This window comes from Danio aesculapii, chromosome 8 (assembly GCF_903798145.1).
Source record: "Danio aesculapii chromosome 8, fDanAes4.1, whole genome shotgun sequence".
Taxonomy (NCBI): domain Eukaryota; kingdom Metazoa; phylum Chordata; class Actinopteri; order Cypriniformes; family Danionidae; genus Danio; species Danio aesculapii.
The window spans coordinates 1,964,214-1,983,356 of NC_079442.1; the positions used below are offsets into that span (position 1 = coordinate 1,964,214).

Below are 19,143 nucleotides of genomic sequence, written 5' to 3' on the forward strand. Positions count from 1 at the left end.
TTACACTGCGTTTAATCACGCTAAAACATGCTGCTAGTAGTAAACATATGTAAATTATGTCAACAATGTGCTAAACTGTGCTAGCAACACATGTTAGCTGTGTGTTAAATCATAGAAAAATATAATGTGCTAAACATGTTAGGTGTGCTAAATCATGCTAAAAACATGGTAGTAATGTGCAAAACCCATATCTAGCATCTAATTAGTGTCTGGTTTTATTTGCTATGATGTCGTCAGACATTCAGCTCAGTAATATTTATAAAAAATCATACTTTTTATATGTATTTTATTTGAATTAATGATGATAGCCCTTATTCAAGAGACACAAAGAGAGCAGTCAAGAGGAAAAAACAAATCTTTATTTCATTTCATTTAAAGCGTTGAAAGAATATAACAACAAATGAACTCTTTATCCACTAAATTATTCAAAACAAGTCCTGTATTTCAAGAAACGTTGTGCAAATCAATGGTTACAGCCAGAGAAAACAGCAGGAATCTCAGTAGGCACAACAAGAGTGACAGCGGGTAACATGGCACCAAATGAAACAAACATAACATTTCCCATTTATAGGATCAATGGGAACAATTTGCCTATATTTCCTTCCATCTGTTACTCATTTCAGGACATAGTCTTAGATTTGGCACAGGAATCACTACTACACACCACAGACAATCTGCTTTAAATTAAGCTAATCACTGACTGCGTAAACGCATTCTCCATCAGCTAAACAGTGGATTTGCTCCAGAACCGCATGGCTTGTTTTAATCAAATGTGCAATTTGTTCGAATCAGAGCTCAAGTATTCCTCTTCCTCCTATTTAATATACAATCACGAATTTAAATAGAATTTGAACGGATATAAAGATCGACTACAATAAATCTGAACATTAAAGCGCAGAAAGATCCGCTGTTTCTCTGCGTTACGCAACACAAATAAAACCTCCATCTTTTATTGCTAAATTACTGTCAATTTTAAGGGTAACGAAAATGTAACGTTTAACAGAAAATATAATAAACATCTTTCTTTGTGAGGCACAAACATAAAATATATATGTTGTAGTGCTGGGTAAAGGCTAATCACGATTAATCGCATCTAAAATAACGTGTTAGGGTTGTCACGATACTGGAATTCTATACCAATCAGTAATGAAATTTTAAAAACCTCCATTTCCAGCTAACATACGAGCGATGTTCTTAAATGATTGATTGGCCACTGTGTTCACGTGCTCAATAGAAATGACTGTGATTGGCTGTAAAGGTCATCAGTTCACCGAACTCACCGCTGTTTACTGAGTGTAACCACAGATACAGGGACACTGGAGCGTTTTAAAGCTGCGAAGATCAGCTGGTCTGTTTATAAGCTGACACATGAACGATCCGCTGACAAATCTACTCATCTTCACGACTTTAAAACGCTCCAGTGTCCCTGTATCTGTGGTTACACTCAGTAAACAGCGGTGAGTTTGGTGAGCTGATGACCTTCACAGCCAATCACAGTCATTTCAGTTGAGCATGTGAAGGCCAATCAGCGCCGTTTAAGAACGTGCTCAAATGTTAGCGGGAAAATTTCAGTACTGATTGGTATCGAATTCAAGTATCATGACAACACTAATATGTCCATATTTATTATGTATATATAAATACATGCATGCATATATTTGAGAAAATATTAGATATAAAAATATGCAAATGATACACATAATACATTTAATTATCTATGCAAAAATGTAGGTGTGCGTTACATATACATAACGAATATATATATATATATATATATATATATATATATATATATATATAATACACACGTCAAAAACCTTTATTTTGAATGTGATTAATCACGATTAATCTTTTCCCAGCACGAATATTTTGTTGTGAGACCAGTGAAATATGAATATGAATGACTAAAATATGCTTATTAATGAGCCTCGCTATTGATTTAGCATTCATGTTGTCACACACACACACACACACACACACAGAAAAAGTCATTTTCTAATCAAAAGCAATAGAAAGTGCAAGTCTCGTGCTTTATAAATGTGTCCTCATTCATTCCCAATAGTATCCCATAACACAACATTCAAGACGAAAAGAACATGTAATAATAAATCACAAACACACATAACTTTGTTCCGTCGTTACACACTTCCCCCAGCAACAAAATGAGAAATAGTCTCTCAAACGAAACCGAAATAGAAAAAGAGGCCACAGATTGAACCAACAATATGTACGGTATAGTGGATTTCCTATGAATAAAGATCACGACCCGACATTTTAGACTTGTTTCCAGCATACCTGACATGCTATGGATGGTTGAGGGTTTGATATGATTTGTGAGTGGTAATACAGTGTATGTCGCATTGTGGATAATTCAAGTCATCCAGATCACAGTTCAAATATTTTGACTCAGCCATTGGCGGCGGGATTTTCTCACTGGAAAAGAGAAGACAACACATTTAATTTCAGTTAAAGAAAGCTGATTTGCCTGAAAAATCTGTATTTTATTATGCAAATGTTGTATAAATGTTTTCTTTATACTATTAACATCTCAGGAAGCAAAATCATCGGATTTACTTGATTATTATGTAGTTCATAATTAGGATACATTCAATAAGCGAAATCTTTTTCATTTCCTTGCTCTGATTGAACAGATGACACTATGCACCATCTCTGATTGGTCAGAAGTCTTTACTTTTCTCTAATTGGTCAGATAGCTTTGTTTTGATTCATCAGATTGATCTATTTTGCTCTGATTGGTCAGATGAATTTACTTTGCTCTTATTGGTCAGATGCCTGTACTTTGCTCTCATTGGTCAGATGCCTCTACTTGACAACATCTTTGATCGGTAAGATGACTCTGATTGGTCAGATGGCTCTACACTGCGACATCTCCGATTGGTCAAATGGATCTATTTTGCCATGATTGGTCAGATGTCTCCAATTTGTCAGATGGATCCACTTTGCTCTGATTAGTCTGATGGATCTACTTTGCTCTTATTGGTCAGATGGCTTTACTTGAAAACATATCAGATTGGTCAGAAGGCTCTACTTTGCTCTGATTGGTCAGACGGCTCTACAACATCTCGGATTGATCATTAGGCTTTCTCTGATTGGTCAGAATGCTTTACTATCCTCTGATTAGTCAGATGACTCTAATTTGTTGGATGGATCCACTTTGCTCTGATAGGTCAGATGGATCTACTTTGCTCTTATTGGTTAGATGGTTTTATTTGGAAACATATCCGATTGGTCAGAAGACTCTACTTTGCTCTGATTGGTCAGACGGTTCTACAAAATCTCGAATTGATCATTAGGCTTCCTCTGATTGGTTGATGACTCTGATTGGTCAGAAGGCTCTACTTCGCTCTGAATGGTCTGCAACATCTCCAATTGGTCATATAGAGCTACTTTGCCCTGATTGGTCAGCTGGCTCTACTTTGCTCTGATAGGTCACAAGGCTCTACTCTAAAACATCTTACTCTGCGACATCTCCGATTGGTCAGAATGCTTTACTATCCTCCGATTAGTCAGATGACTCTAATTTGTTGGATGGATCCACTTTGCTCTGATTGGTCAGAGGGATCTACTTTGCTCTTATTGATTAGATGGCTTTATTTGGAAACATATCCGATTGGTCGGAAGACTCTACTTTGCTCTGATTGCACAGACAGCTCTACAACATCTCGGATTGATCATTAGGCTTTCTCTGATTGGTCAGATTGATCTACTTTGCTCTGATTGGACAGAAGGCTCTACTTTGCTCTGATTGGTCAGATGACTCTACAACATTCCTGATTGATCAGTTGGTTTTCTCTCATTGGTCGATGACTCTGATTGGTCAGATGATTCTACAACATTTCTGACTGATCAGTTAGCTTTACTTTTTCTGATTAGTCAGTTGGCTCTACTTTCTCTGATTGGTCGATGACTCTAATTGGTCAGATCACTCTGCTACATCTCTAATTGATCAGATGGATCTACTTTCCTCCAATTAGGCAGTTGGCTCTACTTTCTCTGATTGGTTGATGACTAATTGGTCAGATCCCTCTACTCTGCAACATCTCCGATTGGTCCTATAGATCCACTTTGCCCTGATTGGTCAGCTGGCTCTACTTTGCTCTGATTGGTCACAAGGCTCTACTCTAAAACATCTTGCTCTGATTGGTCAGTTGGTTCTACTTTGCTCTGATTGGTCAGATGGCCTAGTACAGGGATGGGCAAACCCGATCCTGGAGGGCCGGTGTCCCTGCATAGTTTTGCACCAACCCTAATCAAACACACCTGCTTGTAGCTTTCTAGTGATCTTGAAGACACTAATTAGGGTGTTCAGGTGTGTTTGATTACTGTTGGAGCAAAACTCTGCAGGGACACCGGCCCTCGAGGATCGAGTTTGCCCATGCCTGGCCTAGTATGTTAAGCTTGGGTTACTGCTTGTACTACAGACTGTATGGATAAATAAGCAGCTAATTTTCATATCTGAATTTCTGCTCTTTCTCAGCACTGAATAGTAACCATTGTATTACTAATTCAAGTTCAGTGCATGTAATATGAATTTGTTTTCATGGCAGAAAACAGCATTTTGTCAACATTCTCAACCACACAAACCAACCTCTTCCCATGTTTGAGGATCAAAGCAGAGCATTATTCATTGGCAGCCTGTTACTCATTTGCATTTTGAGTATTGGTTAGTTTGTGTGGGAAGTAAGACTGGAATGGCGTGTTTCTTTTAGCAGAAAACAACTCAGTGTGTTGTGCTCTTTGAAAGTCTACAGTCTTTCCACTTTCACAATAAGGTTGAGTGAAAAATAAAGATATTTACACATTAGTCTATTTTATTCTGAGGATTTGTAAGATGCTTTATGTGCTGATTTGCAATGGTTTACATTGTACACTGCTGAACGGGTCAGAAAACACGGCTTGACTCGCCATGACATAGATTCGCATTCTCTATACCCGAAAATACCATAATAAGGGCATTCGAAGTATTTTTAATTGATTAAATACAGCAGATAGAAGTGTTATCCTTGTGTACACGTATCAGTACTTACATGCTGTTCAAGTTTTTGGTAATCTGATGATTTGGGTCTCCGTGTCTGTCTTGATTTCCGGCCCTCAACGACAAATGCAATAATCTATGAATGTGAATAAGAAAAAAAGACTTTGTAACACGTCATTAGGCATTAACATCACATTCGTCTTTGTGAGTTTAGCTAACTAATGTTAACCATCCTTACGTTAACTATCCTAATGTTAACAAACAATAGCCCTATAAATATTCACAGAATTGTTGATCAATATTTCGGCATGTAGTAGCCCACATTAACATTAAAATTTTTATCTATTAAGCTAATTAACCAATTAAGGACCAATACCAATTCTGTTTTTGTACACCTTTACCTTCGAACTTGAACAGAGGGGAAGGGCTTTTAATATTTACCCCTAAGAAATGGGACAGCACTGCAACACCTGCACACGTCATTATATGTCATCGCGATCTCTTGCTTCATATGAGATCTGCGATCACGACTGCTGTAGTTATTCCAGTTGCGTTAATATTTTGGTATTTACTTTCATGTAATCACTGAAGGCATATATCATGTTATCATAACCATATAATGTGGCAATAACAACTGTACTGCGCATTTACACAGTGGCCATATTCATCTAAACACATGAAACAACATTAACATTATAGCAGACACTGTAAAAAGCTCATTCCTGGTCACCAGACTTTTCTAACAGAGTATTCCAGTGTCATCGAGTTTCAGATGTGAAAGTATGTTGTGGGACTGCTATACAGGAGTTATTATTATGGATTATAGATAGCGAAATTTTGCGGTTATTTTAGCATTTTTTTTTAAACATGATAATAAAACATGAACGCCATTTTGAATGTATTAAACGTGCTTGTTTGTGATAGAAATTCGTAATAATGACAAGAAACAATACTAATTTGTGCATCTCCTGACTTCCGTGTGCAGCCATGCTGCCGTTGTAGCCGGTGTATTCTGGGAAATTTTTGTACCCCCTGGTTTCAAGTGTGGTCCTAAAAAAATCTCTGTTTTAAGGGCTATCTAGCCCTTTCCCTTCAAGATGAAGAGAATTGGGGATTAAACCTTCTCGTAAACTTGCAAAAGGAGGGGTAAGGGGAAGGGCCAAAGGGTAGAATTGGGATTGCGTCTAACTAATGCAAACTATCAGAGTCCCCTTTAAGCAATATTAGTTTTGGATTGTCTCCAGAACAAACCACTGTTATACAATGACTTGCCTAATTACCCTAACTTTACCCTAATTACCCTAGTTAAGCCTTTAAATGTCACTTTAAGCTGAATACTAGTGTCTTGAAGAATATCTAGTCTAATATTATGTGCTGTCATCATGGCCAAGAGAAAAGAAATCAGTTATTAGAGATAAGTTATTAAAACTATTATGATTATAAATGTGCTGAAGAAAAAGGGAAATCTAGTGATATCCTTTTTTTATGGCTAGGTTGACATTTACATGGGATCGCTCAGCAATAAAAATCTATATAAGTGGAAATTGTGCATATTTACTAACCTTGCGCTTGTTGTGATTGGCAATATACAGCACAGCCACCAGAATGACGGCACACACCAGATACGCAAAGAAGTGACTGTTCTCGCCGCTCTCCTTTAACTCTGAATCGTCTTCTGCTTTGCTCTGAATGTCCTTTATAACCACTGATTTGCTTTCAGATGCAGGCTGGTTAACATTCAAGACTTCATCGTCTATACCGTTGTCATTTTCATCAACAGCATTTTCGTCGCTTTCAGTCGTGTCCTCTTTTGGATCTTCAGGTTCTTTTGAGGGATCTTCAGGTTCTTTTGAGGCATCTTCAGGCTCCTTGGCGGGAACTTCAGGCTCCTTGGCGGGAACTTCAGGCTCCTTGGCGGGAACTTCAGGCTCCTTGGCGGGAACTTCAGGCTCCTTGGCGGGAACTTCAGGCTCCTTTGCGGGAACTTCAGGCTCCTTTGCGGGAACTTCAGGCTCCTTTGCGGGAACTTCAGGCTCCTTTGCGGGAACTTCAGCCTCCTTTGCGGGAACTTCAGCCTCCTTTGCGGGAACTTCAGCCTCCTTTGCGGGAACTTCAGCCTCCTTTGCGGGAACTTCAGCCTCCTTTGCGGGAACTTCAGGCTCCTTTGCGGGAACTTCAGGCTCCTTTGCGGGAACTTCAGGCTCCTTTGCGGGAACTTCAGGCTCCTTTGCGGGAACTTCAGGCTCCTTTGCGGGAACTTCAGGCTCCTTTGCGGGAACTTCAGCCTCCTTTGCGGGAACTTCAGGCTCCTTTGCGGGAACTTCAGGCTCCTTTGCGGGAACTTCAGCCTCCTTTGCGGGAACTTCAGGCTCCTTTGCGGGAACTTCAGGCTCCTTTGCGGGAACTTCAGGCTCCTTTGCGGGAACTTCCGGCTCCTTTGCGGGAACTTCAGCCTCCTTTGCGGGAACTTCAGGCTCTTTTGCAGGATCTTCAGGCTCTTTTGCAGGATCTTCAGGCTCTTTTGAAGAATCTTTTGACTCTTTTTCCTGATTAGCGCTCTCAGCATTGGCCGGTTGTGGCTGTCCATTTACATCTTTTTTTATCTCCTCTGGTATGGGGTTTGGCTGACCATGTGCAGATGTTTTGTCATCACTCGGTTCGTCTGGTACAACAGCTTTATTCCCCGAGTCTGCTGAGGTGTCCTTTTTTTCTCTTAACACTGGTGCACTGGTGCAAACTGGAAAATACCAAAAGAGAAAAGTTGTTAGAACTTTAGAAAATAGAAAGTTAGAAATAGGAGTTCACCCCTCACAAATCTCTCATTTAAATGAGTATTTTCTATAGGATGCTTTACAATATTACATTTGTGCATATACATTAGATTAATCAGTATTGAAGCCAAATCTGGAGCTAATCTAACTCATAACTCATAACAAAATGTTTTCAACCAAATGTATTTGTTATAGAAAAATATTAAATTAAATATTAAAAAGAGCAAAATTCAAGAGAAACAAGAAAATGATAAACTTGTGTTGAAATTTTGCATTTTGTTTCATGAATTTAAATGTATTATCTTTCTATTTCTAAAGATGTTTGGTGATTACAATATTACTTTAATAAATATATCTGTTTATTAATTCAGTTTTGTATAAACGCACCAAAATATATGACCAATATTCACTAATAAATGGATCAAAATGTTCATTTTCAAAATGGGGTGCACTTATTTATGTTGAACACTGGATATATACACCCAACACGTCACTTTCAATAAAATATTATGCGGCCGTTTACATACTTGCATCTTTTGCACACTCAAGTGCAAAAAGAAAGAAAAAAAAACAGATTTAACTGCGATAAAGCACGATTTTCTTGGTCGCATCAATTACAAAAATTAAAGGTACGTTAAACTAGTGCTTTTTACTTAGTTCAAAATGTTCAATTGAAGGTCTCAAGCTGGGAAAGCAAATAAAAAATGTGTTTATTTTTCTGTCTGTGTTTTGATGGGTGGAATTGGTCTTTCCATATGGCTGAGGTTAAGGATCTTGAGCTAAAAATGTTGGTGACCACTCCTCCAAATGGGAAGATTCTTTTCAATTCATTTTCAAAATGGGGTGCACTTATTTATGTTGAACACTGAATATATACACCCAACACGTCGATTTCAATAAGGTAATATGCGGCCGTTTACTTACTTGCATCTTTTGGCTTTCGCACACTCAAGTTCGATATTTTAAATAAAGAAACGTGAAAAAAAGAAAGGAAAAAAAACTGATTAAACTGCGAAAAAGCCCGTTTGTTTTTGGTCAAATCAATTACAAAAATGAAAAGCATGTTAAACTAGTGCTTTTCTGTCTGTGTTTTGATGGGTGGAATTGGTCTTTCCATAAGGCTGAGGTTAAGGATCTTGAGCTAAAAAGGTTGGTGACCACTCCTCCAAATGGGAAGATTCTTTTCAAATCAAAACCATCAGTCATTTTCACCAAATTATATACTTTTTAACCACAAACGCTATGGGGTACAAGCTTTTATTGTGGTTAAAAGTATATAAATTCCGATTTCTTTTGTGAAAATGACTGATGGTTTTGGTCTGTAATTCTTATGCATCAACAAAACACAGTTTTTATGTGATTTAATGCTTGCAATCCATCAGCTGTCTAATTTAAAGGTGCAGCTAGGCCTGACACGATGAGGAATTTTTGTTGTGCGAGAAATTGTTGCAATAAGCATTGTTATTTGAGATCATTTTATGCTTTTGATTATATAACAGCAGCGTAATCATGCAAATAGGTATTGTGGAGAAAAATGAATTTATTTCTATTACTTTTGTGTCTTTATTTTTTATTTAAAAAAATGTTTAGACTAACAACAGATTAATCAATCTTTTTCTTTTGTATGATACCATATATTGAACCGGCATACTTGTTGCATACGTTTTAGAAGGAACTGCTGACAAGAGGGGAAGAGCAGAATAAGAATAAATAGAGTGCGGGGGCCCTTGTTCCAGACTGCTGTCTAGAAAGAAGTCTAGATATGTCACAAGGAGCATGATGCTTGTAGAAGTTGTGAAATATTTTGCAACTCAATTGTTCAGTTCTGGTATGCAGAACGAGGAAGTATGTCTGGGTGCAACACTCAAAGAACTGCAGAATGACTGATAAGTGACGTTACACCAAAACTCCACCTGTTAATATCAGTTGTGTATATATATATGCTGAAGTCAGGTAAATGTATGTTAGTTGTGAACCTCCTGAATGTAATTCTTGTATTGCATTGAGATAACGTAACCCAGAGCTCTGTAATCGAATTATTTAGTTGTATCTAATAAATTACTAATATTTTTGGCATTGAAGAAAACCCTCTCCAGACCTTTTTTATTGAACACACATGGAATTGGACTGATATTCCAACACTATAATCACTTTTTTTATTATTATTATTATTTTTTTAAAGGTTTTCACCTTTATTGATAGGACAGTGGAAATGTACAGACAGGAAAGTGTGAGGAGCAGAGATAGGGGAAGGATCGACAAAGGACCTCGAGTGGGGAATCGAACTCGGGTCACTGCGAGCACCTGGGTGCTATGTGTCGACGCACTAACCACTAGGCTATTGGCGCCTATTATAGATTGTATAATTTGATGTTAAAAAGGTAAATGTCCTGTTATATATACTATGTACAATCCTATTAGCTAAATATCTAATTATAAACGTTGACACTGGTGAGGTAAAGCGTAAATCTCATTGTAACATGCCTTGACGTTATTTGTGAATTCACAAATATATATTGCAACAGCAAAAGTAATTGAGGTTAGGGCTGGGCGATATGCAATCTTGATTAATTATTATCCATATTGAACGATGGTGATCTACATTTCATTATCAGTTGTTAATTCTTCCATATTTAAAAGAGAATCAAGCCACAAAAGTTAGAGGGTCTATTAGATAACATTATAAATAACCTATTTTCGGTGGCCGCTAATATTTGGCGGCCGAAAATGCGGTGCATCTCTACTATTAACACACTTCTAGATTCCCATTGTTGTACATTTCTGTTGTGTGATTGGCTTTTAGATCAATATAGAGTAAAAAAAAAGTCTAGAGCCAATTATTGTTATCGATAAATTTTATGGTAATAAAAGCCCCTAGCCCTAATTGAGGTCATCTCCAAGCAGGGGCGGACTGGCCATCTGGTAAACCTGGCAGTTTCCCGCTGGCCCGACGTACTTTTTGGGCCGGGCTGATCATCTTCTTATGATCTGATCGGCCCATAAAACACTTAGCAAACTGTCGTGTTTTTCTGCCTAATTAATTAACGATACTGTGATCCGTGAGGCTCTGAATAAAGCTGTTTTTTACGTTTTTAATTTGTCAACTCTCCTATATATGGCTTTTGTGCTTTTATAGAATGGGAGTTGGTAAACATATTCAAAGGCGTGCGCAAATGGGGAGCATTTTGATTGATGTAGTGGGTCGCTCTGTCCCAAAATCCCAAGGCCGATTTTTTTGTCCTAGTACAGCCCTGTCCCCAAGTATTGCACGATAAGTCGATGTGTTGATTATTGTGACAGGTCTAGGTGCAGTAAGACATTTAACTTCCTTGTATACTTTTATGTAGGTCTAACATTTCGGGTGTGTTTGTTTTTTTCTTCCTTGTTGTGCTTTCGTTATATCAGCTTCATTGATAAGCAGTGGCGGTGGTTTGGATGGGGTGTTGAAGGAAAGTTTATGTATAATATGAATTGACAGCAGATTTGCTTCTCTTTGAATGGTTGTTTCCCAATATTCGTTGTGCTGAATACTTGCCAGGTGTCTCATCTGGTTTCCCGTTGATGGCAACATTGCTCTAAAAGTTGCCTCATGTATCATCACCTTTATTCCTCATCTGGGATCACAGTTTAGCTTTAACCCTAATTAAATACACCTGATCAAACTAACCCATTCCCTCTGGCTTTTTCGAAATCTACAGGTACAGCCGTGGTCACACTAGAGTTTGAGTAAGATAAAACAAGACGGTTAGACGTCGATAAAGCAAGCGTTTGCTCCTTATTTTCAATTTCTATACACTGAGGTCACGTTTTGATCTTCTATTGGTTTCACGCAATCACATGATGCGATTTTCCAGGTCAGAGTTCTTAGAAGGGATACAGCTGAAGAAAAAGTATGCTCACATGAATATCATTTAATAATAATAAGTACTATTTTTATGTTGCTAAGAGGAGTAAAATTTACTCACTAATTTAATAAATAATTCTCGCTAACTTCCTGATGAGCTGTATCCCTTCTAGCAGGAATGACTTTGGAACGCATCAACATGCAAAACTTGTTTATTCATGAGCTTGCGTTTCTGGTTTGCCACATTTGCATGCTTATGAATGGAATTCTATGAGGCGAGTGTGTTGAAGCAGGTTTGGACCTGAAACTGATTTCGACACCTCTGATTTCGAGCCTTCGTATCTGCATGGAAACTGCAGTTTGGATGTTTAAATCTTTCTCAAATATTTCTTCAAAATGTTACAAACATTATATTTAGCTTCGCTGCCATACACTTTTTAACATCCAGTTTCTGAAGTGGTCATTTTGAAGCGAACGCTCTTCAAATGTATATTATCTGGATTTTAAATGTATATTATCCGGCTTAGTTAACGGTACAGTCACTTGACTGCATTTGAGCTCAGTGACTGCAACCTGATGAGGGTTAAAGGAATAAAATGGAGCTGAAAAATAGCCTAACCATAACAATGTGTGTAAAAAAAATGGAGATATATATATATATATATATATATATATATATATATATATATATATATATATACACATATATATATATATATATATATATATACACACATATATATATATATATATATACACACATACATATATATATATATATAGATATATATACACACACACACGTTTGTACCTTTTTCCATTTATATATATATATATATATATATATATATATATATATATATATATATATATATATATAGATAGATAGATAGATAGATAGATAGATAGATAGATAGATAGATAGATAGATAGATAGATAGATAGATAGATAGATAGATAGATGAAAACAAAATTTTAAAGCAACAAACAAAAATACCTGATATCACATATGGATGAGTACATTTCTGAGTATTTAATAGAGCTTAACAATATATCGTATGAGCATCGATAAATTGCAATGTGTCTATATATATTTTATATATATATATATATATATATATATATATATATATATATATATATATATATATACAGTGGAGGTCAGAATTATTAGCCCCCCTCTGATTTTTTTTTTTCTTTTTTAAATAATTCCTAAATTATGTTTAACAGAGCAAGGACATTTTCACAGTATGTCTGATAATATTTTTTATTCCAGCTAGAATAAAAGAAGATTTAAATTTTTTACAAATCATTTTAAGGTCAAAATTATTAGCCCCTTTAAGCTATACTTTTCTTCAGAACAAACCATCATTATACAATAACTTGCCTAAGTACCCTAACCTGTCTAGTTAACCTAACGAACCTAGTTAAGCCTTTAAATGTGACTTTAGGCTGTATAGAAGTGTCTTAAAAAATATCTAGTAAAATATAATTTACTGTCATCAAGGCAAAGAGAAAATAAATCAGTTATTAGAAAGGAGTTATTAAAACTATTATGATTAGAATCATGCAGAAAATAATCTCTCAGTAAACAGAAAGTGGGGGGGGGAATAAACAGGGGGGGCTAATAATTCAGGGGGGCTAATAAATTCTGACAACAACTGTATATATAAATGTGTGTGTATGTGTATATATATATATATATATATATATATATATATATATATATATATATATATATATATATATAAATAATACAATGATGACCATGCTATTTTAGTTTTGACTGTTCCATTTCTGTACTTGAATACTGTTAGACTCCCCAGAAAAAGTTTATTTCTCTTTTATTTTTGCTCTGTCGTATTTATATAAGCTTGTAATATATTTTATGCAGATGCACTGCATTAAAAAAGACTTGATCATCCCAGTTGATCTAAATTAATGAAATCTTTTCAAATAGAGCTGTTCAAATCATCTGGTGATCTTGTATTCATATCGCAATATATAGTAGTAAAACAAAATATCGCAATGTCAGATTCGCACATTCAATTATTTTTAAACAATGACAACTCGTGACATGGCCCCTATATTATTTAATACGCTACTTTGAATAGTTAATTTGAAATCAATGCAAGTACTACTTCAAAACAACATTAGCACTATTTACCCTGCTGAAAAATCTAGCTTAAACCAGCCTAGCCTGGTTGGCTGGTCTTAGAGGGGTTTGGGCCATTTCCAGCCTGGTCTTAGCTGGTCAGCCTGGAAAATTACCAGCTAAAACCAACTTGACCAGCCTGGTTTAAGCTGGACATAGCTGGTTTTGGCTGGGCTCCCAGCCTGGCTAGGCTGGTCATTTTCCAGCCTGACCAGCTAAGACCAGGCTGGAAATGGCTGGAAACCAGCCTGGAAATGGCCCAAACCCTTTAAGACCAGCCTGGTCAACCAGCTAAAACCAGCCTAGGTTGGTTTAAGCTGTTTTTTTCAGTAGGGTAACTGACGGTGAACACTGTTGTACTTTGATAGTCATTGCCTATAGAGGTAAAGTTGGTTTTATATTCGCGCATTCGTTCATTTAGCAGTCTCTATATTGTTTACCATGTAATTTTAAATATTCGATCGGAACTAGCATGCACGTATGACTTTAAAACAACTTTAGCACTATCTAATTGACTGTGAACAATGTTGTATATTGATAGTCATTTGCTGCTAATATGATTTCCCTATTTAGAATTAGCAAAGAATACTTTCCTGAAATTATATTAAGGAGAATGTCTGAATATCCGAATATAAAACCAACTTTACTTCTATTCATTGCCTGCCAATGTGATTTCCCTATTTGGGAATAATTTTCTGAACTTATATTATTAAGGAGAAAGTCTGAATGCGCGAATATAATCCAATTATACATAAACCAACAGAAATATTAGCTATATAAAAACAAATTTCGACTTTCAATGGCGGGAATAGACCTTTTAAGATGCCATGACGCATATAAACTCAGAGGAATCACTGTCTATGCTAGTTTTTAGACATGTTTCCTGATTTTTATCACGTAAATTGGTCAGAGAACGTAAACAATGGCGTCGTCCAGAAGAAGACTCTTCTATTGACACGTCTGAGCACGTATCTAATAGTCAGACATTGCAAAAAATGTAAATAAATGTCGCAGTTTAGCTAGCTGATCAGCTGACACACGAGGATGATGAGTGACATGTACACACGTCAGCAGCTTTATCGAGCTTACCTGTTGTTCAATTCCACAAACACAACAGTTATCAACTCTTTAATTATAATAATAGCCGACTCACCCTGAGACAGGCAGAAAATGGCGATACACAGAGCTGTTAATCGCATCATGGCTTCATACGGTGATCAAAAACACAATGATGATGATGATGATGATAAACTGACAAAGCGCCAACGCTGACAGTTGTTGTTCCGGGTACAACAACTTCCGTGTTTACACAACGCGATGACGTTTACAACGTGGCCTGGCTTCCGTTAATCAAATCTTGTGGCTTTTTAGAAACGAAGCTGTAGCATAACTTTTTGTGTGTTACAGAAATATTTTATACACAAAAATAAGGTCTTAAAGACAATGCCTAGATTTAGTATTTTCCTGGCTGCAGTTTGATTCATTGTTGAATCTCTTAACAATAACAGTCATATGCAGCGCCCTCTGCTGATTAACATCCTCAAAGAGGAGACACTGTGTTGCTATTTGGTAAGCAGCCACTAGATGCCGCTTTGTGTCACAGGCGGCCATTTTGTAATGAAATTTCCAATAGGAAAACAGCACGGATAACTAACACTAGACAGAATGAATTAAAATATTGAGTTAAACATAAGCTAAAATAAGTACATCCCCTTTGAAAAGTAACATTTTAAAACAATATCCCAATGAAAACAGACAATTACAAAAATGTCGACTAAGACTAAGTGTAATACATCTGATATCTAAAATATCAGTTTCACATATAACATACGGTTAACAAAATAACTTAATGACTATTTTTTGTTTCGTTTTGCTCAAATTAGGGTGAAGCAAAAATGAGTATATGCAAGAAAAACTACATTATCTGGTAGTTTGTATAGCCTCCATGATTTATAATGACAGCACTAAAAAATCATGAATCAAAATAAATAAATCTGAAGAAAGTAGTTTTTAAATACACTGGAAAAATATGGAAGGTAAATCCTGCCAATTTTAAATAAATCAAATAAACATTTGAAATGAAAATGAAAATCAGATTAACAATTTCATTTTAAAACACTGTTCGCAAAATATCTGCCAAAATTGAAATCGAAATGAAATTATTTAATTTTCATTTTCATTTTCACTTTGACAACACATCGTCCCTGTCAAATTGATAATTAAAATAAAGTTTCCAATTTAAGATTTAATTTTCACTGCATTTCCGCGTCAAGACTGCCAATATTAAAATGAAAAGCCAAACTGAAAAATAAAATGCAAACACAATTTTTACAAAGCATGCTATTAATGTTCACGCTATAATACTGACAAAATTAAAATTAAAATGTAAATTTAAGCTTTCCTTTTATTGACACTTTTTCATTTCAGTTTTCATTTACGATTTCATTTTCAACGTCAACCTGTATGCAAAGCCTATGGTAATTAGTGGGAGGGGCGTATTTAAGTGACGTCGAGTGTTTCCACAGCTCGAGGAAAGAAGCCGCAAAGCATAGGAATAAAATGGAAAAAACGGTAAGCCAGCTTTTAAGAGAAGCAGCTGCTGCATTGGAACAGCAGGAGGAACAGTTTTACAGTTTCTCTTGCCGCTGAAGAAGCCCGCGACTCCTGAGGGACTGCTGTGGGACAAATATTTGACGGTTGTGTTTCCTGTGTCTGTCGTTCCTCCTGCTGTTCCAATGCAGCAGCTGCTTCTCTTAAAAGCTGGCTTACCGTTTTTTCCATTTTATTCCTTTTAATAAACGTAACAGTAACGTTAGTAACTCTCGCTGTCAAAACCCGGCTTTGCGGCTTCTTTTTTTTTTTTTTTTGGCTTTGCGGCTTCTCCCCTCGAGCTGTGGAAACACTCGACGTCACTTAAATACGCCCCTCCCACTAATTACCATAGGCTTTGCATACAGGTTGACGTTGAAAATGAAATCGTAAATGAAAACTGAAATGAAAAAGTGTCAATAAAAGGAAAGCTTAAATTTACATTTTAATTTTAATTTTGTCACTATTATAGCGTGAACATTAATAGCATGCTTTGTAAAAATTGTGTTTGCATTTTATTTTTCAGTTTGGCTTTTCATTTTAATATTGGCAGTCTTGACGCGGAAATGCAGTGAAAATTAAATCTTAAATTGGAAACTTTATTTTAATTATCAATTTGACAGGGACGATGTGTTGTCAAAGTGAAAATGAAAATTAAATAATTTCATTTCGATTTCAATTTTGGCAGATATTTTGCGAACAGTGTTTTAAAATGAAATTGTTAATCTGATTTTCATTTTCATTTCAAATGTTTATTTGATTTATTTAAAATTGGCAGGATTTACCTTCCATAGAAAAAATACTATGTACTATTATAATATAATACTTCAACAAATAGTACTGTTTATCTGTTATCAGCATCCCAATAAAGTATTATTACTTGTCTATAAATCACTAAATGGCCTACAATACAATATGTACAGCAGGGGTGTCCTGCATATTTTTGCTCTAACTTGTCTCAACACACTTGCACAGATGTTTCCAGAAAGCCAAATAAAGCTGCGGTCACACTGGGCTTTTCTCCCCATAGACTTCCATTCATACGCACGCGAATGCGTCAGACCGGAAACACAAGGTCATGCGTCAAGTTTCGCATGTCGCTGCGGTGCAAAGTTCAAGCTTGGTGAACTCTGACCTGCGAAATCGCATCACTTAACTGCGTGAGACCAATCGAGGATCAAAACATGACCTCTCTGGACAGAAAATGAAAACATGGAGCAATCGCTCGCTTTTTTTAATGTCTAATTATCTTGTTTAATCCCGCCCCTTTTCGCAGCGCCGTACGACAGAATTTCGCTAGCTCAAACTCTAGTGTGACCAGGGCTTAATGCTCTGCCATTTAAGAAAGCACATGCAATTACTAAAAACACCAGCAAATAAAGAAATGATCTTCATCACTTTGACACAAATTGGTGACAACACTTGCAAATATCCTCGTAACACAACGGAAATGTTTCAAGGGGGACCCAAAAACATGACGGACCCTGCTGAGATATGGATGTGTTAATTATGTCGTGTGATCAGCATATTAAAATAAACGAGAAACAACTCACCTTTCAAAGACCACCAATCACTTCGGTGAGCAACACTCATGTTTTTTGGGTGCGGCTGCGCAGTGGGTAGCGATGTCACCTCACAGAAAGAAGATCGCTAGTTCGAGCCTCAGCTGGGCCAGTTGGCGTTTCTGTGTGGAGTTTGCATGTCCTCCCTATGTTGGCGTGGGTTTCCCACACAGTCCAAACACATGCACTATAGGGTAAGCTAAATTGTCTGTAGTGAATGAGAGTGTATGGGTGTTTCCCAGTGATGTGTTGCAGCTGTAAGGGCATCCGCTGCGTAAAACATATGCTGGATAAGTTGGCGGTTCATTTCGTTGTGTCGACCCCAGATTAATAAAGGGACTATGCCGAAAAGAAAATTAATGAATGAATAATATAGTATATAAAGTATATAATACAGAATAGTATATACACTACCGGACAAAAGTCTTGTCGCCTATGCAAGTTTTAGGAACAGCAAACATTAACTTGACTTCTAGTTGATCATTTGGTATCAGAAGTGTCTTATATGAAAGGTAAAGGCCTCTAGATGACGCTTATTTGAGCACAATAAAATATGATCATGCCTTGATGTTGACTGATTTGATTAGGACAGTAAGGTCTGACTCTGCTTAGACTAAAGTCTGCTCACTGAACCTTCAATAATGTCCAGTATAGAATATGTGGTGATGCTGCAGTGGAAACAGAATGAATATTGTGTCTGACTCCATCATGAGCTTGGAGGACTGCATCCATACATCTCTGAATGACTCAAATCACTGATTAATAAAGTCATCTGGAATGGCAAAGAAAGCCTTCTTGCAGGACTCCCAGAGTTCATCAAGAGTCTTTGTGTTCATCTTCAACGCCTCCTCCATCTTGACATGCTCAATAATGTTCGTGTCTGGTGACTGGGCTGGCCAATCCTGGAGCACCTTGACCTTCTTTGCTTTCAGGAGCTTTGATGTGGAGGCTGAAGTATGAGAAGGAGCGCTATCCTGCTGGAGAATTTGCCCTCTCCTGTGGTTTGTAATGTAATGGGCAGCACAAATGTCTTGATACCTCAGGCTGTTGATGTTGATCATCCACTCTGCAGATCTCTCGCACGCCCCCATACTGAATGTAACCCCAAACCATGATTTCTCCTTCACCAAACTTGACTGATTTCTGTTAGAATCTTGGCTCCATGCTGGTTCCAGTAGATCTTCTGCAGTATTGGTGATGATTGGGATGCAGATCAACAGATGATT

The 19,143-nt window shown here is 36.8% G+C and overlaps 1 protein-coding gene across 1 annotated transcript; it reads right to left on the reverse strand.

The window, feature by feature from the left end:
- Positions 1-1,957: 1,957 nt before the first annotated feature.
- On the reverse strand, positions 1,958-15,061 carry tgoln2 (trans-golgi network protein 2). The gene is made up of 4 exons (XM_056464591.1): positions 14,920-15,061; positions 6,559-7,733; positions 5,049-5,132; positions 1,958-2,433 (listed from the first exon to the last, which is right to left on the reverse strand). Exons 1-4 carry the CDS (start codon positions 14,966-14,968, stop codon positions 2,431-2,433), a joined length of 1,311 nt encoding a protein of 436 aa, XP_056320566.1. The 5' UTR covers positions 14,969-15,061; the 3' UTR covers positions 1,958-2,430.
- Positions 15,062-19,143: the final 4,082 nt, after the last annotated feature.